The sequence below is a fragment of the Ailuropoda melanoleuca genome, chromosome 9, assembly GCF_002007445.2.
Source record: "Ailuropoda melanoleuca isolate Jingjing chromosome 9, ASM200744v2, whole genome shotgun sequence".
Taxonomy (NCBI): domain Eukaryota; kingdom Metazoa; phylum Chordata; class Mammalia; order Carnivora; family Ursidae; genus Ailuropoda; species Ailuropoda melanoleuca.
The window spans coordinates 70,019,728-70,045,080 of NC_048226.1; the positions used below are offsets into that span (position 1 = coordinate 70,019,728).

Genomic DNA, 25,353 nt, shown 5'->3' on the forward strand with positions numbered 1-25,353 from the left:
CCTCTGTCCTACCCAGCCTTCTCCACTCCCTGCTTTTTCCTCTCTATAGTGCTATCACGAAGTGACATGATTTTATTGATTTGTTGTTATTTGCACCCCCTGCTAGAATGTAAGCTTCACAAGCTTAAACATTTTTCTTTTTTTAAACTGCTATACTTCTACTGTCTAAAACAGTATTTGGTACATAGTAAATGTTCAATAAATCTTTGTGGAAGAGAGGAAGGGAGAAAGATGTTGGTCAGTGAATTTTGAGTGATGCCAAACAGAAGGGAGTCTCCACAGGCCATTGAGCATCCTGGCCAGGTGTGGGGAAAGCTGTTCAGGGCCTATCGCCTTGGCTAGAGGTAGACTTTGGACGCTTGGTGTCTCTTTTTTGCAGGTTCAGGACCAAACTTCGACTTGAGTCTGGAGAGGCCAGTCCCAGGGCGGGTTCCTGGGAAGCAGGCTCGGAGACGGAATTGAACTTGGGGGCTCATGACAGTGTATTCTTCAGAGCAACACCCAAGGAAGGGAAGGGTAGGATACCAGGGTGACTTGGAGTTGACCTCTGACTGAGGCCCAAGGACAACCTCAGCCGACACCACGGAAATCTGGAACTAAAATAGCGCCTAAGCATTGTGCCCCACTGAAACTCGGGACCTTTATACCCCAGCCTCAGCTGGTCACTGCCTCAGGGCCTGGCCTCTGGCGTGGTGATGGTCTCTGCAGGGGAGACACTCCCCACAGCTGCGGCAGCAAGTCCTTTCAAAGCGGGGGTTGGGTGCATGGCCATGCTACCACAAGCCCCTCAGTGGGTCTGCCTTATTCAGTGATGGCTTCATCTACCTTGATGGGTCCCTGAGACCCCGGCATGGGGTGAACTGAATTCCAATCTTACCCAAGTCAGGTTTGACTGCAGTTCTGAGTTGACCATTTTCTGGTGAGAGAACCAAGATGAAGTCTAACTGAGAGTTGTACTAACGGTGCTTTTTAAATTAAAATTTAAAAAAACAGCATGAAGGTGCAGGTACTCAAATCATGATGAATTGTTGAGCACTTGGCCTACCTTCCTTCCTCCTGCACCTCCTCCCCTGTGTCTGTGGCATCCGCAGTCTTCCCGCTTGGCACACAGAGTGACAGGTGTAGGCTGTTGCTGAGAGAACTAGAAAATGAGGTGTGTCGTACTCATTAGCATGCAAACAGCAGCGGCCTTTCTCTTCTCCAGGGGAAGGGCTGGATGGGCCAGAGGGGCACAGCACCAGAAACGGTGCTTCCTGCAGAGGTGGTCCGTGGGGAGGGGGAGGGGCCTCTATTAGAGCAAACGTCCATCAGTATCTACATGGACAAAAGATCTGTGCTCTCAGCACGTTCCTCCAGAGGAAAGCACAGAAAATGCAAGATTATACTTAGGAAATCCTCAAAAACGGTCGGTGGGCTCTATCCTCCCTAGTCCCTGATCTCCATGTGATAGCCGTGGCCCACAGGGGACGGCCTAGTGGCCAGGCAGAGCCAGGTGGCAGGCAGCGTAGGGTTTGGCTAAGAGCTGGTGTCAGATGGTCTAGGTTTTGAATATTGGCTCCGTAACTCTTCAGAGGTGAGATCTTTGTGTCCCCTTCTCTCCCCCCAAGAGAAGTCCTAACCCCCCGTACCAGAAAATGTAGTCTTATTTGGAAATAGGGTCTTTACAGATGTAATAGAGTTAAAATGAGGTCATTACAGTGGGCCCTAATCCAATAGGACTGCTGTCTTCAAGAAAAGGGGAAATTTGAACACAGAGGCGTACAACCTGGGGAGATTGCCATCAAAGATGAAGGGAGAGACTGGGGTGAGGTTGGCAAACATCAAAAGCTAGGAGAAAGCACGCGTGGAACAGATTCCCCCTCACAGCCCCCAGACCCAGCCTTGCAGACGCCTTATTCTCAGACTTCTAGCCCCCAGAACTGTGCGGCAACCAATTCGTGAAGGCATGGAGCGTCGGCACTTGTTACGGCGGCCCTAGCAAACTAATGCACTGTAAATTTCGGAGGCTCACTGATTCTGAGTCTCGGCTCTCTCTCGTCTTGAGAATGGGGGCGGTATTACCTCTCACATTTGCAACAATTACATACAATTAAACCATCCCTGTAGTAATTTCAGGCGTGGAGTGTGCCCTCCCTCGTGTCCGTGGTGGTGGCTGTGAGAAGTTGGAGCAGCTCATAGAAAAGATCTTTTCCTACACCTCACTTGCCAGCCATCCCTTTCTCTCCACCATCCCAGATGAAGAGAGCCAGCTGCCCAGCAGCAGTGGGCTCTGTGCACTGAGTGCTGTCACCTCGTTACTTACAGCTGCCCGGCGGTCTGCAGGGAGGGGAGGACCAGAACGCCTGGCTTTAGAGCCTTCCGCAGCCCTCCTGGAGCCTGTGTTAACTCTGATGCGGATCCCTGCCCAGAGAGAGAAAAGGGAGGATGCGAGGTCAGCCCTTCCGGATATTTAAAATGACTTTCAAAAATAAAAATATAAATAAAATAATAAAATAAAATAACTTTCAGTCAAAGAGGCAGCATCATTATCAATGGCAATGGAAGATGCTTAAATCACACCCCTCACGCTCAGCACTGAGCTCCGAGGAGTGATCTTGAACATCCCTCCTTGCTTCAGAGAAAGGGAAGGCATGAGATGAAGCACTGCCCCACTGCTAAAATGGAAAGTGAACAAAATTATTGTCCATTAAATGTGTACTGTTGATTGTAGCTAACCTGCCATGCCTCCCTCGGTATGTTCTAAAAGTTGTGAAGTGGTGTGTGTGTGTTAATATGTGATGCGTACACTTAAAAGTTCACTGCAGGTCTTTACATAATCAATGTGATATGCATATTTTGTAGGGCCTGGAAAATAATTTTACTTTTTTGAATCATTGTGGAGATTTGTAGTTACTATGACGTTGGTTTTATGATATATCTATGGCTATATCTATGATTCATTTATTTGTTCAGGAACCTGCAATTGTAACATTATCCCTTTTGGAAGCTTTTCTCCTCCTTGACAGCTTAAAGTTTATCTTTTTTTCCTCTTTGTTTCTACAGTTTGTGTTAATTTTATATTTTAACAACATCTACCACAACTAAAAACTTATATTGGGAGGGGGATTTTAAATGTGATACATGCTCATTTCTTAAATTTTGGAAAAGACAGCAGAGTATAAAAAAGAAAGTAAAATCTCCCGGGATCAACACCTCTTAGAATATTTCCTTCTTGTCTTTTTTCTCAATCTGAGCAAAATCAGCAGTGCATGTGTAAGGGGAACAGGTGGGAGTAGAGAGCTGTGTTTGTGGCCAAACTGGGATGTGTCTGGGCTTGTGTAGGGAAATGGTGGGGCAGCTGCCAGGGGCTGATGCTACAGAAGGAGTGAGAAACCTTCTGGGTGAGAGCTCATCCCATGGGGATAGAGGGTCAGGCACATGCCTTTGCCTCAGTGAGTGAGCCTTCATTATTAAAGAAGGGTGCCTCTGGGTATAACCTAGCTCAGCTCTGAGCTCAGAACCTGTGGAATCAACCTGAGTCTCGTGTGTGTGTGTGTGTGTGTGTGTGTGTGTGTGTGTGTGTGTGTGTGTAGGTCTCGGGCAGCCATATCAGACACTGCAGAGCTGTTTCCCTAAAAGCGCTGTGAGACACAGGGGCTCAGACAGCCCAGCTCTACAACTCCCTAACAGAGTACGACACTGGCAGGAGAGAGGCGTGCTCTGTGACATCACTCCAGGTCTAGGACCTGCTTCATCATCAGCTGCAGGAACCCAGCAGAGGTGTGGCACACAAGGTACCGAACTGAGCAGGGAAGAGGGGAAAGCAATCATGGAAATTACATGTTAGCAGCAATGCCCAGACTTAGGCATGAGCCCATGTGGAAACTTCTAGAAACACTTGGAGAGAACTTGCAGAAGCAGATGGGAGCAAGAACATGCAAAACCCAGGTGCTTTTTACCATGGGGAGTTGCTCTATGACTCTCGCCAGACAGTGAGACCCCTGAGGTCATGTCATATTTAACTTCACTCCCATCACCTCGCTCACTGCTTGGCATATAGTAAGTGCTCAGTGCACAAAATGTTTGCTAACTAAATATCATATCCTTTTGGATAATCTGGTTTATGACATAGTTTCCAGGAACATATTAGGGTTAAAAATGGGACTCTGTGGACAGAAAAATGAAGTCAGGGATGCCGCTCACACTTTGGCATCAACAAACCTTGCTACTCCCTTCCTCCAAATTCTCTGGGTCCCCACAACTCGCTGTATTCAGAAGCATCAAGGTTAGAAAGATGGCAGAGGGGGAGCCTGGGTGGCACAGCAGTTAAGCGTCTGCCTTCGGCTCAGGGCGTGATCCCAGCGTTATGGGATCGAGCCCTACATCAGGCTCCTCTGCTATGAGCCTGCTTCTTCCTCTCCCACTCCCCCTGCTTGTGTTCCCTCTCTCGCTGGCTGTCTCTGTCAAATAAATAAATAAAATCTTTAAAAAGAAAAAAAAAAAAAAGAAAGATGGCAGAGTTCTCCATCAATGAACGCCCTTAAGTTCTGACCCTTCTCCTCATTATTTAAATGGCACTGGGAGGAGAAGAGAGATCAGAACCACCCAAGCCACTTCCTTAGGTGGACAGGAGCCTGGAGGGCTAGTCTTTGATTTACTGGTGACCTGGAGGATATTAACCGGGCGCCAGCCATGTGTCTGGCACCATGCTGGGTATCCTGGGGGTTCTAGACAAACAGATCTTGGTCTTTGCCCTTGGGGAGTTTGTCACAGCGAGAGAGATTGGCAGTGCAAATACCTCTGCACTACAGAGCTGCTCAGGGCAGTGTGCAATCAGGAAGCAGTAGCCAGGAGGACATAGCGAGACAGAGACCCCAGGGGCCAGAGGAAGGAGAGGGCTTTGTGAAGAATGTGGGGTATAGGGGAGCACAGAGGACAGTATCGTCTTGAGGTCGAGAAGGAAGTCAACTAGCTGAGTTCCAATCCAGCTCTACTTGTCTAGCTGTGTGACCTTAAGCTAGTTATGTCACCTCTCTAAGACTTAGCTTCTATAAAATAGTTCCTACCTCACAGGGTTGTTGAGGAGTAAACAATACACATAAGGCACTTACCACAGTGCCAGGCACACAATAAGCACTCAATAAATACCAGCCACTGCTTTTGTTATAAGGAAGAGTGGGTGGGATTTGGAGAGGGATGGAGACTGGGGAGCCTGATCGAGCTTCTGGAGTAATTCTGTTCAATGGGATGGATGTTAATTAAGCAACTACTATGTACGAGGCATTGTGTTTGGCTCCAGGGTGGTGGAGACAGGGGCTCTGCCCTTAAAGAACTGACAGGCAAGTAGGGATATAACAAACAGGCAACATTCCCTATTATATTCTCCACAATAAAGCAGGAAGTGTATGGGGTCTGCAGGCTTACGGGGAGATCACAGGGCCAAGGTTACAGGGAGCCAGAGAGCCCTTTCCTGGATTGGTGTGCATCTCAGCTGAGATCTGGGTTTGAGTAGGAATTAGCCAGCGGGTAGAGGAGGGCTGGACGGGAGAAGAAAGGGAGAATCTTGAGCAGAAGGAAGAACATTTCAATCATCTGGAAAGTTCAGTCCATTCAAGCCACTACAAGTCAATTCAGTGTGTCTCAATCCAATTAGATGGGGAGGGAGTGAAACTGGTCATGAGGGCTCTGTCTGAGGCCAGTGGAGACTCTAAAAGGAAGTGCCGCCAACTCATTTGTACCTTCAAAGGACCAACCTAATGCCCACTGGGAGGGGACAAGGCCAGAGGAGACAGGCCATAATATTTTGTGATCATCCAGGTGAGGGACTGGGCCTCAACTAGGGTGGGGGTGGGCATGGTGTCAAGGGGATGCATTCCAGAATTCCTTAAGAGCAAAAGTGATGGCAGCTCTTTCTGCCCACAGGTCCTGTTCCTGTGCCTTAATAAAAACCACCTTTTTTGCACTGAAAGAAAAAAGAAAAGAAAAGAAAAAAAGTGACAGGAGCAAGTCCCTGTCCTCAGGATTCTCACACTTCTACCACACTTACGTCAGGCATGTGAACGACAGACATAGAGACCATGCGAGATGCTAGTGATAGAGGCCCGCATGGCACTGGAAGGCCACAGGGCAGGGCTCAGCAAAGGCTGGCAGGCGGGCCTAGGCCACAGGTTGAGGCCAGAGGGAGGTGATAGTGGTGGCCTGGGAGCCATTGGGCAGGGCGTGGTCTTCCACTGGCCCTTGGGACCCCCGCTGGGTCACACCTGACGTTCTGGGCTGTAGGGGCTTTTTTGGGGTCCTGAGAGGGAAGGAGGAAGTAGCTGCTGGCAGGGTTCATTGGAATAGGATGGGGGGAGCTGGAGCCCAGAAAGGCAGATGTGCTGGTCTGGGCCCAGGGGAGAAAGAGGAGGAGGAGTGAGGAGGAGAAACTTTGCAGGAAGTGACTGGGCTGACGGAGGGAAGGGTTGCACTGTGGCTCAGGGGATGAGATGACAGCAGTAGGCCTGTCCAGAACTTGTGGCCAGACCCAAGGCATTTAGCACCCAGCAGAAGGAGGTCACTATAACGGCTACCCTTTCCCGAGTGCCTGCTGGGGCCAGACCCACAGCCTGGAGGGGTGCAGACATCATGACGTCATTTCACCCTCACCACCGCCAGCGCCCATGGCGTCATTCCCCACTGCACAGAGGAGGCCACCGTGGGCCAAAGAGGCTAAGCATCTAGCTCAGGTGGGTAAGTGGCATGAAGCCATTCAATCAGCACAAACCTTCAATACTGACTGTGTGAGTTAGAGTTAATACGAAGTCCATGAATGTGTGTAGGGAACACAGAATAGCGCCTGGGCCTGAGCGAGCATTTTCCAAGTGTTTTCTGTTATTATCAGTGTCAGACACAGTATCAGGCCCTGGAGATACTGTGGTTAACAAAACATGAGATTCCTGCCCCCGTGGACCTTAGAGTCCCATGAGGGAGCCGGACATGAAGAAAGATGCAAGAAAACATGACACAGAGCACAGGAAGTGCCATAAAGGGAAACAGACTCCACATTATGAAGCCCCCAGTCTGACCCCAAAGCCCAGACCGCTGGACCACAGAGTATTTAGGCATTACATCGGGGACCTCGTTTCTCCAGCTGGCTCTGAAGCAGTGCTAGTCCTGGTGGTGCCTCCACACCAGAGTCTCTTTACGGGAAGAAGCAGAGACAGACTAGAGCAGTGGGTTTCAAACTGTTCTAGCTGAGGAACTTTTTATTGATGTATGATCTTAAGCAGAAGCCAAATCCAATGTGCAAACCTGTGCAAGCTCAGCTGCCCTGGCTGAGGGCACAATGGTCCCCAGCTCCGCCCCCTTTCCATTTCCGTTCTCAACAGCCCCAGAGGAGCTTCACAGAACTCCCAGTGGGGACACCACGGGACCATAATAGGACTTAACATTAAATGAGCATTTACTAACAGCTATGCTCATTATACATGCTAGCTCATTTAATTTTCTTGATGGCCCTATGAAGTCATCATTTTATGAGGAATCTGAGGAGCAAAGGGGTTACTAACATCAATCAATCGATGGCTGCTTGAAATAGCTGTTTGCCCATCATGGTCTGGCCCCTGTCCAGCTGTGCTGGCTCCTTGCTCGCACCCCCTCACACACACCCACACACACACACACACACACACTCCAACCATACCTTCTCTCTTTAAATCAGGGTACCCATCCTGCATCCCTGGCCTTGGCACATGCTTTTCTACTCTTCAACTGGTGTGTTAGTCCCTTATTGTTGCTGTAACAAATGATCACAAACAGTGGCTTGAAGGACCACAAATTTATTATCTTATACTTCTGGGGATCAGAAGTCCAAAATGGGTTAGCTGGTCTTTGCTCCTTTTGGAGACTCTAGGGAAGGATCCATTTCTTTGCCTTTTCCAGCTTCTAGAGGCTTCCCTGGTGCATGGCCTCCTTCCAGCAATGTCATCACTCGACCTCTGCTTCCGTCTTCACATCTTCTGACTCAGACCCCCCTGCCTCCTTCTTATAAGGACTCCTGTGATTATATTGTGCCACCCAGAGAATACAGGAGACTCTCACATCTCAAATCCTTAGCCGAATCACAGCTGTCTTGCCACGTAAGGTAACCTATTCCCAGGTTCTGAGGATTAGGTTGTGGACATCTTGGGGGGGGGCATTATTCAGCCTGTCACACATCATAACCCCACACTCATTCTTCACATCTGAGCTTAGAGATCATGTCCTCAAGGAAGCCGTCCCTGACCAACCAGATAAGACCTTCTGGATATGGGGTCTCACAGCAGCCTGTGTCTGACCTTCACATGGCTTGTCACAGTCACAGCTGAGCATTTGTTTGGACGTTACTTGATTAATGCCGTGCCTCTAAACTTCAAGGGTGTGGTGAGCCACTTGATTTTTCCATTTGTGTTTTCAACAGAGCCTGGCACACAGTAGAGTCTCAATTAACATTTGCTAAATAAATGGATTAACAAATAAAGGACCTTGCCTGAGGCCAGTAGCAGAGGCAGGATTTACACGTGGGCAGTGGGTTTACAGAATCCCAGGCTCTAAGCCTTACACTGGATTACCTCTCAAAGACCTGTGATGGCTCAGACGCACTGAGCCACTATTGTTTAAGTCTCCTCTAGGCTGCCCCACCGGGTTATGTGGTTGGCTGACCAGACCACGCTTGAACACCCGCAGGGGCACCAGTCACACCCAGTGATTTCGGGCGTGGGGTGGGGGTGGGGTAAGAGTACTGGAAACCCTAGCCACGGGGGACTGGGGACAGTGGGTGCAGAGGCTGGAGAGGCAGCAGTGGCAGGAGGCTGTGAGAGGCAGGGGCGGATGAGTGCTCCAGGGGAGCCAGTGGGCACGCGGGAAGCAGAGGGAGCCAAGGGCCGCGCCTCGGGCAGGCCCACGGGGAGAGGCTGGGAGGGGGCGATGGCAGCGAGGAAACGAGCTGTCAGAAACTCGGAGGCGGCGTGGGAAAGTGCAGTGTCATGGAAACCAGGGGAGCGAGCAGGTCCATCCGGGAAGAGGCGGCTGTCGGAGCATCCGCGCAGGGCGGGAGGGGGTGTGGGAGGCCCAGGGCCACCTGTCCTCGCTGGGAAGGCCGGCTCTGTCGACCTTCAGCAGGGTGGTTTCAGCGGAGTGCAGGGGAGTTGGAGCCCGAGGCAGAGGCTTCCAGGGCTCGGGAGGCAGCGGACCAGACCGCCCGTTTCCGGATCTGGCAGAGGAGGGGCGGAGGGTGGTTGCTAGGAGGGGCGGCGGGACAGGAGCGAGTGTGGGCTGGCAGGCGCCTGGAAGAGCCTGGGAGGAAGCGGTGGAGGAACAAGAAGGAGGGCACGTCGTGGGCGTGCACCCGGCTGGACAGGGAGAGTCCGAGCATGAGTCAGCAGCCACGGAGCGCAGTCAGTGAGCTGGGAGCCGGGCGGGCACCGCAGACCAGCTCCTGGCCCCGGGACCAGCTACCGCGGGCATCGCGCCTGGGGCAGGGGAGCTGAGCTTTCTCCCTTCAGATGAGCTCCCAGACTGCTTTAGAGAGGACCCCCCATTCCCCATCCCCAGACCTGGGGTTGAGGCCACTGAACGCAGAAGCACAGCACAGCCTTCTGGCCAGAGGCCAACTGCTCCCCCGGCTCTAGGAGACCTTGGAGGACCCCATGTCCTGGGCTGGGAGGGACTGGATGGAAGTGTGTAGTGCCTCTCCTACCCCACTTCTCCAAAAGGTTCTAGAACTGCCTTCCCCACCAAGGGATCTGACAACCATATTTTGAAGCTAGAAGTCCAATTTTGTGCTTTGCATTCCTTTGGCAGGCTGGTGAAGCCTATCGACATTTTCTCAGAATAAATGCATAAAATATATCAAAATACCAACAACATTTTTCACAGAACTAGAACAAATCTAAAATTTGTATGGAACCACAAAAGACCTTGAATAGCCAAAGCAATCCTGAGAAAGAAGAACAAAGCTGGTGGTATCATAATCCTAGAATTTAAGATATACTACAAAATTGTGGTAATCAAAATAGTATGGCACTGGCACAAAAACAGACACACAGATCAATGGAACAGGATAGAGAGCCCAGAAATAAACCCACGCTTATATGGTCAGTTAATCCAGGACAAAGGAGGTTAAGAATATACAATGGGGAAAAATAGTCTCTTCAATAAATGGTGTTGGGCAAACTGGACAGCTACATGCAAAAGAATGAAACTGGACCACTTTCTTATGGCACAAAAATAAACTCAAAATGGATTAAAGACCTAAATGTGAGACCTAAAACCATAAATCCTAGAAGAAAACACAGGCAGCTATTTCTTTGATATTGGACCTAGAAACAATTTTCTAGATATGGCTCCTCAGGCAAGGGAAGCAAAAGCAATAATAAACTATTGTGACTACACCAAAATAAAAAGCTTTTGCACAGGAAGGGAAACCAGCAACAAAATGACAAGGCATCAAAGTGAATGGGAGAAGATATTTGCAAATGATATATCCCATAAGGGGTTAATATCCAAAATATATAAAGAAATGATACAACTCAACACCAAAAAACAATAATCTTATTAAAAATGGGCAGAGGGCCTGAGTAGACATTTTTCTAAAGAAGAGATACAAATGGGCAACAGACATGAAAAAATGCTCAACATCACTAATCATCAGGGAAATGCAAATCAAAACCACAGTAAGAATCACCTTACACTTGTCAGAAAGGCTAGAACCAAAAAGATAAGAAATGACAAATGTTGGTGAGGATGTCAACCTCACCAACTGTTGTTGGAGCACTGTTGGTGGGAATGCAAATTGGTGCAACCACTGTGGAAAACAGTATGGAGTTTCCTCAAAAAGTTAAAAATAGAATTACCATATACTAATAATTCCACTACTGGGTATCTACCCAAAGAAAATGAAAACTCTAATTTGAAAAGATATATGCACCCCTATGTTTACTGCAGCATTATTTACAACAGCCAAGATATGGAAGCAACCCAAGTGTTCAGTGATAGCTGAATGAATAAAAGTGTGATATATATAGTGAATATTATATATATTATTATAATGTATGTTTTATATATTATATATATAAAATGGAATATACTGGAATATTACTCAGCCAGAAAAAAGAGAGGGATCTTGCCACTGAAAACAACAAGGATGAACCTAGGAAGGTATTATGCTAAGTGAAATAAGGCCGACAGAGAAAGACAAATACCATATGATTTCACTCATAAGTGGAATTTAAGAAACAAAAGAACAAAGAAAAAAAAAGATGAATAAAAAAAACCAGACTCTTAAATACAGAGAACAAACTAGTAGTTGCCAGAGGGGAGGGGGGAGAGGGGATGGGTGAAATAGATAAAGGGGGTTAGGAGCACACTTATCATCATGGGCACTGAGTACTACATAGAATTAAATTATAACACTGTACACCTGAAACTGATACAATACTGTATGTTAATTATACTTCAATTACAAAGTACTCAAAATGCATAAAATAAAATAAATGGGATCACAAATGAAACCAATTATATTGAAAATAGCACTATATTTTGAAAACCAAACTTCTAATATCACAATTTATGTTCTGCTTTATCAAGTGTATTAAAGAACACGCTCTAGTGATAGGCCCTGACGTTAGAGTAGTGATAAACACAAATGACATTTGGAGACATTGGCAAAAAAACCCTCTAATGTGATAGGAAAATACCTGTGATTTCTTCTGGTGACAAAGTCACAGATCCCATTACTACTGTGGTCACTGCCTACAGTCATAATGGAAGGAAATGTTCAGTTTTAGGTACAGGTTATGAAAATAAAGATATAAATTTTACCCTCCCAACCTCTTGGACCCCCTGAATTCTATCCATAACCTTCAAGACGTTAAGAGTTTCTGTTCTGTAGCAAAAGCGCTTATAGGGGCCAGACAGGTGGCATCACAAAGCAGTAGGGAATGGCCGTGGACTTGGTGCCCAGGAGAGCACACACTACTTCTAGGGGGAGCAATACTGCTCAGCTGCTAGTATTGTTCACCTTCACATTTTTAAGAAATACTACAGCAAACACCAATTTTTATGTGAGTTCCTCTAATTTTTAAATGTTAGCAAAAATATTGACATTTTAAAGGATACTCTGGGGGCCAAATAGAACACAGCTGCTGGCCAGATGCATAGTGGACACACAGGATTTTGGATCTCTGCTGGTTGGGGTCCTTTGTGGGTCCTGGGCATCACCCTCCATGTCTACAGTCCTCTATAAGAGGCCCGTTGGATCCTATGTAACCCATACCTCTGGTCTAAAAGTGGACTCGGCAGTAACCCCAATCCACAGTAAGTTACCACGTTCAAACTAGCTATTGTCAACTGTGCCACCTCATGGGTTCTGTTTCCCTCCCTACCCCATTAGCCCAGGGGCTGACAGTGTCAGAGCCCTGTTTCCATGTGCATTGCTCAACCAAGGGAGCTGGACAGGAACCAGAAGCCCTGAGTTTCGGTCTCAGCTCTGCCACTTACCGGCCTGGTGACCTTGAGAAATCGTGACTCTCTTTCAACCCCTACAAGCTCCCATCTACAAAATGGTTTAATGGGTTGATGGCACATTCCATGTTGCAGAATGCTGTCCACATGCAAGGAGTTCTGGTTATTTCTATCCAGTTTCTTTTTGTTCTCAAAAACAAAAAAGCCAGCCAGCTGGGTCCCTGGGTGAGGTAAGCATATAAGAAATGAGGGAAGCCATGGTTGTCCCAAAATGTAGCATAATGGACAATATCTGTTAACTGCCTAAAGCGGGAGCCTACCAACACGAGGCAAGGCAACTGTCTGACTCATTCAAACAATAATCACTCTGGAAGAGTCTAGGGATTGGGCAGTTACCTTTTTTTTTTTCTGGAAGCACGGAAATTGGGGTGTTTTGTAGACTTAAAAGGGGAAAAGAGAGGAGCTACAGGCTTCCAGGATGCTGGCTGCTTTCATTCCGCACACACTGTGTTCTGCTGGCTCCCGGGGGTCTCACTCTCATTTTCACATAGAGCAAAGGGATGCTCTGAGCTGCTCAGCGGCAGGTTCTCAGGGGCTGGGCTGTTATGGGAGCTGGGAAATGAGCCTGGATAAGCTTCCTGCCACCACACTGTCACATCAGAGCTTTAAAAAAAAAAAAAAAAACCCGAAAAAAAAAAGGCCCTGTGGCTCCGTGGGAGTTTTGCCTGCGTTTTCCGGGTAATTGCCTCGCCCCCGCCCTCTGGGAGCTGGGCTGTGGCAGGCGCTCAGGCTGGGGGTGGTGGCCGGCATCTCTTTCCCTGCACTCAGCAGTGGGGCTGCCTGGGATGGGGCAGGCAGGCGGATGAGGATGAATTAAGGCCCTAGGGAAGTGGGGGCCACAGGGGATCAATCCATCCTGGAGGCACAGAGGGAAACCAGGAGCCATGGTTGGCAAATGAACCTTCCAAGAGCCACTCACAGGAGGCAGGCCCAGTGAAGACTCAGCGGCCGCATTCTCAAGGCAGACCACTGGGTTTGAGTCCCCGCCATGCCCTTGGGCAGCTCGAACTTGAGCAGATACTTCAAACTGTCAGTACCTCTGAGCACCTCTCTGCTTCGTGGTTTACTGTGAAGATGAACAAATTAATACAGGGAAAGCACTGAGAGTGGCTAAAAGGAAAAAAAAAAACAACCCACAAAACCCTGCATTTCTTCTACACTCACAGAATACTTCTGACATCAAAAGAGTGGAGATTTTCCAACTGTTTAGACACCAACTGGGTGTCCTCTAATTCTATTCTGACACTAACTGCCCAGCGTTAGTGCTGAGGCTGCAGTCCCGCAAGACTGCCCCTCACTTCAGAAGCCAGTCGTAAGTCCCAGGCTGTCACCTGGACTCTGACCAGCTGCCTAGAAATGGGGGCTCGCGCAACCCAATCCTTGGGTTTGATGATCTGTCGCAACGGTGCACAGAACTCAGGGAAACACCTCTTTATTTACATTTACCAGTTTAGTATGTAATAAAGGATCCAGATGAACAGCCAGATGAAGAAGTGCATAGGGCGAGGTATGGGAGAAGGGGCACAGAGCTTCCAGACCCTCTCAGGGTGTACCACGATGCCGGACCCCACATGTTCACCAGTCCAGATGCTCTCCAAACCTAGTGCTGTCGGGATGTTTATGGAGGCTTCATCACCTAGGCATGATCATTATTAATTCCATCTCTAGCCCCTGTCCACTCCCAGAGGCAGGGGGTGGGACTGAAAGTTCCAAGGTCGAATCATGCTTGGTTTTGCTGGTGACCGGTCCCCACCCAGGAGCCCACCTAGAGTTGCCTCATCAGAGCAAAAGACATACCCGTAACCTGGGAAGTCCCAAGGGATTCGGGAGCTCAGGGTAAAACACTCCTATAACCCCTGTCACTCAGAAAACAAGAGATTTAGGAACTCTGTACCAGGAACCAGGGTCAAAGACCAAATAGACGTCTTAGTACACCACAGGGGTGCGTGCCAGGTGCTTGACCAATGGTGGCTCTTATCCTGGCAGAAGCAGCCCCTGTGGTCTCTAATGGGCCCATGGAGACATCCCTGCAAAACCTGGCAGATGCCTGTGTTCCTGCTACCCTGTCTGGAACCTGGTAAACCTCTGCGTGTCCGTAAAGACCCAGTTCAAATGACACCTCCTCTGTGAAGCCCTGTTTTCCATGCTCATTTTTTTAAAAAGATTTATTTATTTATTTTAGAGAGAAAGAGAGAGAGAGGGCATGCCCGACTGAGCAGGGGGAGGGGCAGAGGGAGAAGGAGAGAGAGAGAGAACCTCAAGCAGACTCTCCACTGAGCACAGAGTGTGACGCAGGGCTCAATCTCACCACCCTGAGATCATGCCCTGAGCCAAAATCAAGAGTTGGTCGCTTAACCAACTGAGCCACACAGGAGCCCCTTTTCATGCTTATTTATAAATACATTTATTTATTTCGTGCCTATTATTTTTACATTATTAACTGATGGCTTTAAGCTAGGATCTATGCTGAGCACTCCACATATGGTCTCCTGCAAAGGCAGATTCAGATTTTGTGGGGCCTGACACTTATTTAGGAGGCTTTTCTTTAAAAAAAAAACAAAAACAAAAACAACAACAACATGAAAAACTGCTTGATTTTCTAAACTTTATAAAACAAACAAGTTTTATAAAGTTTATAAAAGAAAAAGCTTGTGAACACATAGCTAGGGCCTCGGAAAGAGCCTGGGCAAGTGAGGGCCTTGATGCTTAAGCTTTGTCAGATTCACGTAAACCCCACAGTAGTCAAGGGAGGTGGTACGTATTGTCCCCATAAGTATCTCCACATCCAGACGTAGACAGCGAGACTCAGAGTGAAGTCATTTGCCTAAGAGTGTGCCCTTGGCCATTGTACTACACTGGCATTCCCTGATGTCCCTGATGGGTAGAGACTGTCATCAGGCTCGTCCCTCTATTACAGGGCTCACCCTGGGAAGCTATGGCACTGTAAACACCAGTTGCCCAGCTGTCTCCACCAGAACGTCAGTGTTTGCAGCAGGGGGGTGGTCCATAGACGGCACTCAATAAAGACATGTTGAATAAATACACACACTCCACCTTGTCTGTTTTGTGCTCTTGGTCTCCACCAGCTAATCTGTTTCATGCCCATGGGTTTCCAGCTCTACCTTAATGTTTTAGATAGAGATACTAGGGAGCACAGGGAGGCGGGGGGTGGGAGGGAGGCAAGGAGAAAGAAACCTTTCTATAGGGTCTAACAGGTCTGTAGAAAAAGATAGTCAATTTCTACCTTCAACAATTAAATAAATATCCCTGTCTCCAAGAAGCTCGCATGCTACTGAAGGGAAAGAGACCTATAGCAAAATAAATGATATAGTCTGACAGATGCTGATAAGTGCTATGGAGAAGAATAAGGCAGGAAAGGAAATCAGGTTTTCTGGGGGAAGTGGGGTATGTAGGAGGGCCTCATGCAAAAAGTGACATATGAGAAAGCCCTAAAGATGAGGGAGTGAGTCATGTGGCTATCTGGGAAAGGGCCTTCCCAGCAGCAGGAACGACCAGTGCAAAGGCCCTGAGGCAGGAGCATGCCTGATGAGTGAGAGGAATAGTAAGAAGGCCTATTGTGAATGAGGGGAAAATGTGTGAGAGGAATCAGTAAAGTGACAGGGGCCAGATGAGAGAGGTACTGTGGGCCATAATGAAGAATTTGGATTCTACTCAAAGAGAGATGGGAGCCTGACTTTTATCTTAGAAGGACCCCTCCATCTGCCATGTTGAGAATAAACTGTAGAAAGCCAGACTTGAACCAGGAAGACCATTAAGAGATTATTTCAAGAATTTAGGTGGGAGATGGTTGCAATGAGGACTGGGTTAGTGGCTGTGGAGGTGTTAGAAGAGGTGGCCTGTTTCCAGGTGATTTTGAAGACAAAGACAACAGGAAGTAGGATGTGAGGGAAAGGGTAGAATAAGGGTGACTCCGAGATCTCTGGCCTGAGTAACTGGAAAGATGGGGAAGTCTAGGGGAGAACAAGCTTTTGGGGATAAGATTACAATTTGAGGTTTGGACATGTGAAACTTGAGACATTTCTTGAAGTAGGCAACTGTATGCATGAGACTGTCATCGGGGGAGACATCCAGGTGAAGAAATAAAATTAGGAGTCATCCACATATGGTTGGTATTCAAGGCCATGAGACTGAATGAGATCACCAAGGGACTATAAAGAGAGAAGGGGGCCATGGTCTGACCTCTGGGGCTTGCCAGTGCTAGGGCAGGGAGAAGGAGCCACCCCAAGATCAGAGGGAAACCCAGAGAGCACGGTGTCCTGGAAGCCAAGGAAAGGCAGGGTTTCTAGGAGGAGGGAGTGATGGTCTGGGTACAGTGCTGCCACCTTCGTCTAGTAAATGAGAGGAGTGATCACTGGATTAATGACATGAAGATCTTTGGGGACCTTGTCAGTAGAAGTTTCCACAGAGTGGTGGGGAAGGAAGGCTGACTGGGGTGGTCTGAGAAGGAAGCAGAGAGGAAGTGTGGAGAGCAAGTACAGACCACTGTCTGAGGAGTTTTGCCATGAAGGCGGACAAAGAAAGGGACACAAGCTGGTAGGGGAAGGGGGGTCAAGAGAAGTTTCCTGAGGATGGGGAAATATGGGTGTGTTTCCCTGTCACTGGGAACAATGCAGTAGGGAAGTTATGACGCAGGAGAGGAACAGAGAGTGCAGGAGGGAGGGACTCCAGTGGGCAGAGGGTGGGGAATGAGGGGAGCATTAGCCTCAGAGCGGAGCACTCAGACTGGCAGCAAAGAAGGACGGGACCCTAGACCCTAATACCAAGTGAGGGAGGCCGGGGAGTTGGGGTGTAAGAGGGAAGTGAAGAGGGCCGGGTGTGAGGCACAGCCATGAGACGGGCAGCAGGGACGGTGAGAAGGTGATGACTTCGGAGGGTCCGGGTGCTGGCAGGGCAGGAGAATCGTTGGAGATGGTGGAAGATCCCTGGTTGGCCCCCAGTCCATTTTCCCCTTCTTCCATAACCACAGAACCCTACCACGCACACTCCTGCCCAGGGAAAAGGCATATTTCTCAGCCTCCCTTGCAGCTAGCGGTAGCCACGTGACTGAGTTCTGGAGGTGAGGGGTGACAGAAGTGAAGTGAGCAAGTTCCCTATCACTTGCATAGAAGGAATTTGTTTGCCCTGCACCTGTACCCTTCTCCCTTTTGGGAATGCGGACATGCAGGGGCCCAGTTTAAAGCAGTGGAGGAACAACATGTGAGGCAGGGCTGCTTGGTTTTTGGGACACCTTTGGCTTGCTTCTCAGAATACTTCATGGAATAAAATCGTGTAAGATTACAAAGGAAAACAATATTGAAATATGGAAATATTAAAGATTACGATCTACTAGTTCATATTAATAACTACCCAGTTTTCAAAGTAATGCTCATGAGGATAAGTGGTATTTTACAATATCTGCAACAGCTACATGGGATACAAAAATCTCTGATTTCTGTCGGAGATGAAGTCACAAGTATTGTCAATATTCCTGTTTGTGGCCTGCTGTCATAATGGAAGGAAATGCCAACTTTTAGGTAGACCTTGGTGGACATCAAGATGTGATGTTTTCCCATGCAAGTTCAGAGAGCCCCTGAATTCCAGCCAACCTTGTTTAGAGCCCAGGTTTAGAATATCAGTCTTTGGGGATGGCAGAACCATGAGCCAGAAAAAAACCACATTCAGGCATAACCTCATGAGGCAGAGCCACCCGGTCGAGCGGGAGCAGCCTGGCTGTTCCGTGAGAGGGTGTGAAAGTCCTGCCTCACTGACACGATCGTCTTTTGGGGTCTTTTTGTTATAGCAACTTACCCTGTACCCTAAGACAGAGGTGGACGGTGACTAAGCAATTTTCAGCATGCAGCCACATGAGTCAGTTGATTGCCTTGTCCCAAAGCAACCTGAAACCCAGCTGAGGGCCTCTGGACTCCCTGGCCAGGGAACACAGAAGCCAGTCCTTCTCATTCTGCCATGGACCTCCTTGTGCCCAGACAGGGGCCTCCTCACGTCCCACCCCCATCTGGGCCTCCGCAAAGTCCACCTGTTTCCTGTTCTTGGCCTGGACAGGCTGTGCCCTGGCCTCACCCGCCGGGCCTGGTCGACAAAAGAGCAGCTGTCGCTCCCTTCCCCCACCCCCTCCCTCTCAGGCGCAGACACACCCGGACAGACCTCGGCAGCTCCCTGACTACAGTTAACAGGAATGTTAGTGGAGGACTCGGGTTGGTTGGGGCTGTGATTGCTGGCAGCATCTCAGGACTCCGAGAGGGTCTGAACTGCAGTTGACTGCGCAGCTGGAGCAGCAGAAATGCCCTTAAAAAGGGAAGGAAGAGAGATGCCAAGGAGAGAGCTGACGCCTGTGCCAGGAGCATAGAAATCTCAAGAGGTGGGCGGAGGGAATGGAGTCAACAGTCATAATGGCAAGAGCTACCACTGACTGAACACCTACCGTCAGGACTGTTCTGGTGCTTTCCACAAGTGGCCCCTTTTAACCCTCACCGGTATTTACTTCACTTTATGACTTTGCAGACTGAAGCCCAGAGAGGTTGAGGCACCTGCCCAGGGTCACAGAGCCAGTGAACTAGTAAGAGTTGAAGCCTCCTCTTAATAATAAGGACAAGAACGAAGCACAAAGTGCCTCTTTCTTCCCTGGGGGAAAAAGGAGGACCAGCCTTCGCTTTAGACATTCCTGCTGTTCTGGGTAAATGTATGGGATGGGTTTCACAGAAAAAGGCAAGGCTGGACTCTCCAGGGAAACTGCTCTGTGTCCTGGGGTGGAAGGGGACACCACACGGTAGCATGCTGAGCTGTGGGACGATGATAGAGCCAGAGCCAGTAGCCTGGGCCTGGGCTTCAGCCACGGCTGGCCAGTCTGTCTATCCTTGCCCTGGCCCAGGACAAGCTGGACAGGACCTCTGCCCTGGCAAAAGGTCTTAAAGAATGGCCTGCGGAGTTCCAGGAGGCAAGGAACAAGATGGTTCCAGGCTTTGTGAGAGGCCCTGACTTCTGGGGGGAAGGGTGGGGCTAGAGAAGCACCCATACAAAGTGCTCACTGTGAGGTCAGACACACCCAGCATGTCCCAGGTGTGTGGAAGCATGTTTCTTCACCTACGAAGGATAGTCACCATCCTGGCAGCACTGGTGTCTGCTGGATGACGGAGGTCATATGGACTCTGTTGTATAGGGACACTGAGGAGGGCGCTGGGCACACAGTGTCCTCTCCACGGCCGCCCTAATCACTGAGTGAAGGTCAGGATGTGGTGTGGCAGCCATGCGTCCTGAGAAACGGGTGAAGGCTCAGGGGAGGTGGGCAAGCTGACTCACGCAGAATGGGCCACCTGGCTCCCTGACCTGCAGCCAAGGAAACATGAAATCCATCTGCTCCCCACAGTCCAGAGAGCATGTGGGACTGCATGCAAGGGGGACCTGTCACCCCTGGGTGCTCAGGGAAGGCTTCTCGAAGGAGGTGCATCTGAGCCAAGTCCAAGGGCTCAGCCAGACAAATGTGGGAAGTACCTTGGGGTAAAGCACAGAATGATGCAAGAAGGTTATCAGAGGGGGCTTGGCATCACTTTAAAGATCTGCAAGGAATTCAGTGAGCGAGCCAGTAAGAGATGCAGTGAGGAGCAAGAACCAGGTCAATGGGGAACCACCAAAGGGTTTTACAAAGGAGAAGACCCGAGTGAACCATTATTTTAGAACCAACCTCTGGCTGCAGCAGGAAGAATGCATGGGAGGACAAGACTGGAATCAGGATTAGGAGATTGCTGCAGGAACCCAGGTGCCAGGTGGCGGCGGCTGGAACCAAGGTGATGGCAATGACGGTACGGACCAGGAAGTGCAGGTGAGCCAGCATGGTTGAGAGGATGCGGGATCAAGGAGAGAAGATGAGGCTCAGACTTCTGTCCTGGGCTTCTGGATAGATGGATGGTGGGGCTATTCTCAGGGATCCAAGAGGAGAGCAGGCTTGGACAGAAGGGTAATGATGATCCCATTTGGGACTTGAGTATAAGGTGCCTGGGGGGCCTTGAGTGGAGGCAATCCAGGAGACAGACACATACAAGAGTCTGGCACTCAGGAGACCACCTGGGAACAGGCCTAAGGGAGCACATGGGTGCAAATGTCTGGGCTGAGGCTCAAGAGAGAGGGGAGACTCTGAGGGGAAAGACAGGCAGAAGGCCTGGCATGTTCATGTCCAGCTCGGCTGAGATAAAGCAAGACACACTTGGGAAACCAAAAGTGGTTCCATGCAGTGGAGACAGATTAGAGTGGGTAAGAGGGTTCCAGAATGATGGACCGCTGAAGAGCTGTACACAGGGAAGGCTTATAAGTCACGTTAAGTTATGTGGGCTTTATCCCCAGGGTAACGGGGAAACCCTGAAATGTACTCAGCAGGGCAGTGCCTTGCAAATGGACGTTCTGATCTCACCAGATTTCACAACACAGTGGTGGCAGAACCCGCACGTTGCCCTCCAGTAGCCACCCTTCCTTTCTTCCATAATAATGGTTTTGGGTGGGAATGTGGTTGCCCAGCTAAGGACTATGTTTCCCAGCCTCCCCTGAAGCGAGATGTAGTCATGTGACTGAGGGCTGGCCCATGGATAAAGGCAGAAGTGATTTCTGTTGTCTTGATTAGGCGAGCGCTCCCGTCTCCCTTTCCCTCTTCTGTCAGCAGGGAGATCACAGGAAGTAAAGCAACTTTGGAGCCAGAGGTCTATGCAAGGGGAATGGTAGGGTCTCCCCTAAAAGCTCTGGACCACTGACCTGCACGCAAGTAAACTCCTGTTTTGTCCAAGCTGCCATGTTTGCCTGGATCCTACTACTGAAAGGAGCAGGGACAACAGATCCCAGTGGGCCTCTGACTGCACCCATTCTTCACCCTTTCCTGGTGTCTTAAGAAGACTTCGAGCATCCTGTCCTCATAGTAAGTAAGGCTGTTGCAGAGATTTCAGGTCGGAGAGATGTGCAGAAATAATAAACAGATACAATCTTCTAAAGTCCTTTAAGTACTAATATGCCAGATACAACCACGTGGAATTCTCACGATCGCCCCTTGAGACGGGGAGGGACCGCAGCTTACCCATTCGCTGGCTTCCCCTGAAATTCCGCTCTGCCTCTAATGGGGAGCCAAATCTAAAGCAACTGGAATCGGGGTGGCTGGGGAAGCAGGACATCCCCATAATCTAGAGCTGGGACACAGAGCTGCCGCCGCTCCGCTCATTCACCCAGCAGCCAGCTACCGACAGCTGGCCAGGCTCTGCACAGAGCATGAGAGGTGCAGAGCTGAGCAAGCCAACTGGTGCCTGCCCTCCTGAAGCCTGCTGCCTGTGCGGGGGAGTCTTAGGCTGGACAAAGAATCATGCAGATGATACATAACTCCAGAGAGATGAAAGGAAGGAAGGAAAAGATTACCCAGCCAAAGTCACCAGCAAGTCTGAGGCAGGGGATATGGAGCCAGCTCTGGAACTGGGATAAGCCCTGGACCTCTGGGAGTTTGGGGAGATCAAGAAGGAACTGGTTCCCCCAACAGAGGACGTTAGAGTGCTGCCAACACAAGGAGGCCATCTGCATGTTTATTAGGACCCACTCTGACCACGCGTGCCATGACTATAACCAGAGCAGTCCTAAGAATGTGTTCTGTGTCCTGAAATTCTGACACAAAGACTTCCTCACAACTCCTTGGTTTTACTCCAAGATGATTATTTTCAAAACGTGTTTTAAAAAGAAAGAACTCTGACTTCAGCTATTAACAAAAAGAATCCATCATGTTCTTACTAAAAAAAGTAGCTTTTTTAGGATCAAACAACTCAGGGCCCACTTGCCAAGAGGCTAAATAGCCAGAACTGCGAGCTGGACCCCCTTCTCTTTGTGCCTCTCCACGCAGCACAATAGGCTTTAGAAGTTTCTGGAAACTGGTCTGCTTTATCATTTAGAGACGGATTTGTCTGGGAGCCTCCCACTGATACCTGAGGTCCCGGGGCCTGCACATTGTCATTTCCCAGAGTTACTGTATTTGCTTTTGCAGTTCTCCAATTTAACAAGGGAGTATATAAGGTAGTGGTATATTTTATGGAAGAATTAGCAGTTTAAATGTTCCACAAGCAAAACTCTGTCTGACCATCCAGCAGTTCAGGAGCAAGCTGCCAGCTATGAGGGACTTCTTATGCATAACAATTTTTAAATTGAAATATAATTGACATATACTATTATATTAGTTTCAGGTGTACAACACAGTGATTCAGTATTTTTATGCATTACAAAATGCTCACCTCCATAGGTCCAGTTATCCTCTGTCACTATAAAGTTATAACAGTACAATTGTCAGTCCAGGATTTGAGTTTGAATCCCTCTATGGGTATCAGCTTCTGCCCATTCTGGGTAGTTATGGGGAGCTGGGGGGCTGCAGGTAAGGCTCCCCTTGTGGTTTCCTGGCAGGCAGTGGTGCCACTTTTCTCTTCCACAGAAATCTGAGTCTTGGGTGGGGAGAGGGAAGAAGTATATATGGAGAACATAAACCTTTAGTTAGTTACCTGGGGTGTGGGTGGTGTCAGTGAGGCCAGGAGGGAGCGGTCAGGGGGCTAGTGAGGGGAGAGTAGCTATGGGAGTGACATAGAGTGAAGCCCACTTGGAAGCACTCCAAGGAGCAGTCTATACTCCATATAGAGTCACTGGAATCAGGCCCCATTTTTCATCTTGAGGACCGGCTCCCCTGTCATCAGGAAGAAGGGTCTGGTGGGGGGCCCTCATATGAGAGACAGTCCTAGACCTATCTGTCTCCTTCGCTCGAGGAAACTCTTAGGCTGAAACCACCTGCAAAGGGACCGGCAACCGAAGCTAAGCGAAAGGGTCAGAGGAGTCTCCAACTCAGTCTGCCCAGCAGCTGCTTGGCCCGCAGGAAACCGCGATATCTCACTGGCAACAGCCCTGGGAGAGGGGAGACCCCCAGCACGCAAACACGTGCACACAGGTAACTTAGTTGAGGTAATACATTCTAGTCACATGCTTTTAAAATTGAAAGCAGGGATAGAATAGCTATTCAGTAAGGTTTGTCAATTGCATGACCAAGGGCTACAGGATAGAGGGAGCCATCCTTTCCCACCTAGTTAAAGGAAAGAAAGGAGAGAATCCCATGGGAGGGAAAGGAAGGAGGAGGGAAAGATGACGTGGCAATGAGATGAGATCAAATGAGAGGAAGGAGGGAGCCCACAGAGCTTTGCTCATGCTTCAGTCACCACGTACTGGCCTCCTTTCTTATAACTGAGGATCGACTATACACACATGCTTTATTCGCATCACTGACTTTGAGTTTCATGACAAACCTGGGAGTATGATTAACCCCACTTGTAGATGGAATGGCCCAGGTTCAATTAAGTGGACAAAGCTACACAGCGGACCCGGACCAGGAGCCAGTTCTGCCTGACTGCAGGTTCCCTGCTTGCTCCCCACCCCCTCCCCAAGCCGCCCTACCGGCTTGGAGGGGATCCTGGTATCTCACCTGGGTCTGAAACTCCTGATGCCTGTCCTGGTCCTGTGCCTGAACAGATGTGCCATGAATGACAGAAGAGAGGGTGGGGTGCAGGTGGGGAGGGCAGAGCCACTGCACACAAGGACAGGGAGGGGGAAGAGGAAAGCAGAGGTGACCGAGACAGGAACCTCATCGCTAAGGGGACCCTTTGGCCACCGCCAGGCTGGGTGGAAGAAACTGTGCTTTTGGCCTTGGCAGATGGACGGTGGCTCTACTCTTGCCCTGCTCAGCTCTGACACGGGCTGCATTCAAGGGAAGCGCGGAGAGGAAATGGGAGGGAAGGAGTGCAGTTGAGAGGGGCCAGCCAGGTGAGGTGCGACCCAGCTGTGGTGCAGATGCATTCTACCTTGCAGCCCCAGCCCTCTCCCCCAGTCCCCCAGCTGACTGCCCTCAGCAACCACCTGGGGAATTTTGAAAACACCTGCAGCTTGGACCCTACATGCAGACATTCTTTGTTTGTTGTTCTGGGAGGGGCCCTGGGCAGAATTCATTTTTAAGATTTTGTTTATGTATTTGAGAGAGAAAGAGCGTGCATGAGCAGGGTGAGGGACAAAAGGAGAAGCAGACTCCCCACTGCGCAGGGAGCTTGATGTGGGGCTTGATCTCAGAACTCTGGGATCATGACCCGAGCCAAACGCAGCCACTTAACTGACTGAGCCACCCAGGCGCCCCAATGGACAGAATTTATTAAAAGTCCCCCCAGGTGGCTCTAGGAGACACGTTGAGAACCACTGTGGAACCACTGCAGAACCGACCTCCACTTAAGGGGGAAGGAGGAGAAAACTAACATTTCCCAAGCCCCTACTATGTGCTGCCCACTGCCCAACAAGGCACCCTTAGGTCCAGGCTACAGGGGACAAGCTGAGTTGCTGGGACACTAAGGGACTCAGCAGTTAGATCGCGCCACAGTTGTCACTACTAAGGGGCAGAGGTGCGATGGGAATTCAGATCTGACTTCAAAACCCACCTTTCTCTATCCGACATACAAACGCCCACCCATTTGGGATGAGCCCTGCCTGGGGTGGCCCTGGCTTCCTTATTCCCTGGGTCCATGCTCCTGTGAGAGGCACACTCCCCTCCTCAGCCAGGGAGGCCAGTGAGAGTTCCTGCTATTTATGACAAAGCTCCATTTGCACAGCTCCAAGCGTCTACAGAGTTTTCCCACACGTTATCGCATTTGGTCTTCACGCCTGCACCATGAAGTGAGCCTGAAGGAATGATCTCAAGTCCACTTCACAGGGGATGGAACTGAAGCGCTGAGAAGCTAAGCGATTTGCCCAAGGTCACCGAGCTAATTAATTGGCGGGGGGGGGGGG

At 49.5% G+C, this 25,353-nt stretch overlaps 1 protein-coding gene across 3 annotated transcripts in view; it reads right to left on the reverse strand.

Annotated features, from left to right (window-relative positions):
- Nucleotides 1-25,353, reverse strand: part of LOC117803782 — a 103,234-nt gene that overhangs the window by 37,483 nt on the left and 40,398 nt on the right. Inside the window, exons 1-2 of one of the 3 annotated variants that reach the window (XM_034668407.1) lie at nucleotides 20,219-21,188; nucleotides 2,303-2,400 (exon numbers count right to left, since the gene is read on the reverse strand). In XM_034668407.1, the coding sequence (XP_034524298.1) occupies nucleotides 2,303-2,400; nucleotides 20,219-20,368 (248 nt within the window). In that variant the 5' untranslated portion in view covers nucleotides 20,369-21,188. Of the gene's footprint in view, nucleotides 1-1,265; nucleotides 2,401-20,218; nucleotides 21,189-25,353 lie in introns of those variants that run through there. The other 2 variants (XR_004627866.1, XM_034668406.1) reach the window with 2 other exon arrangements.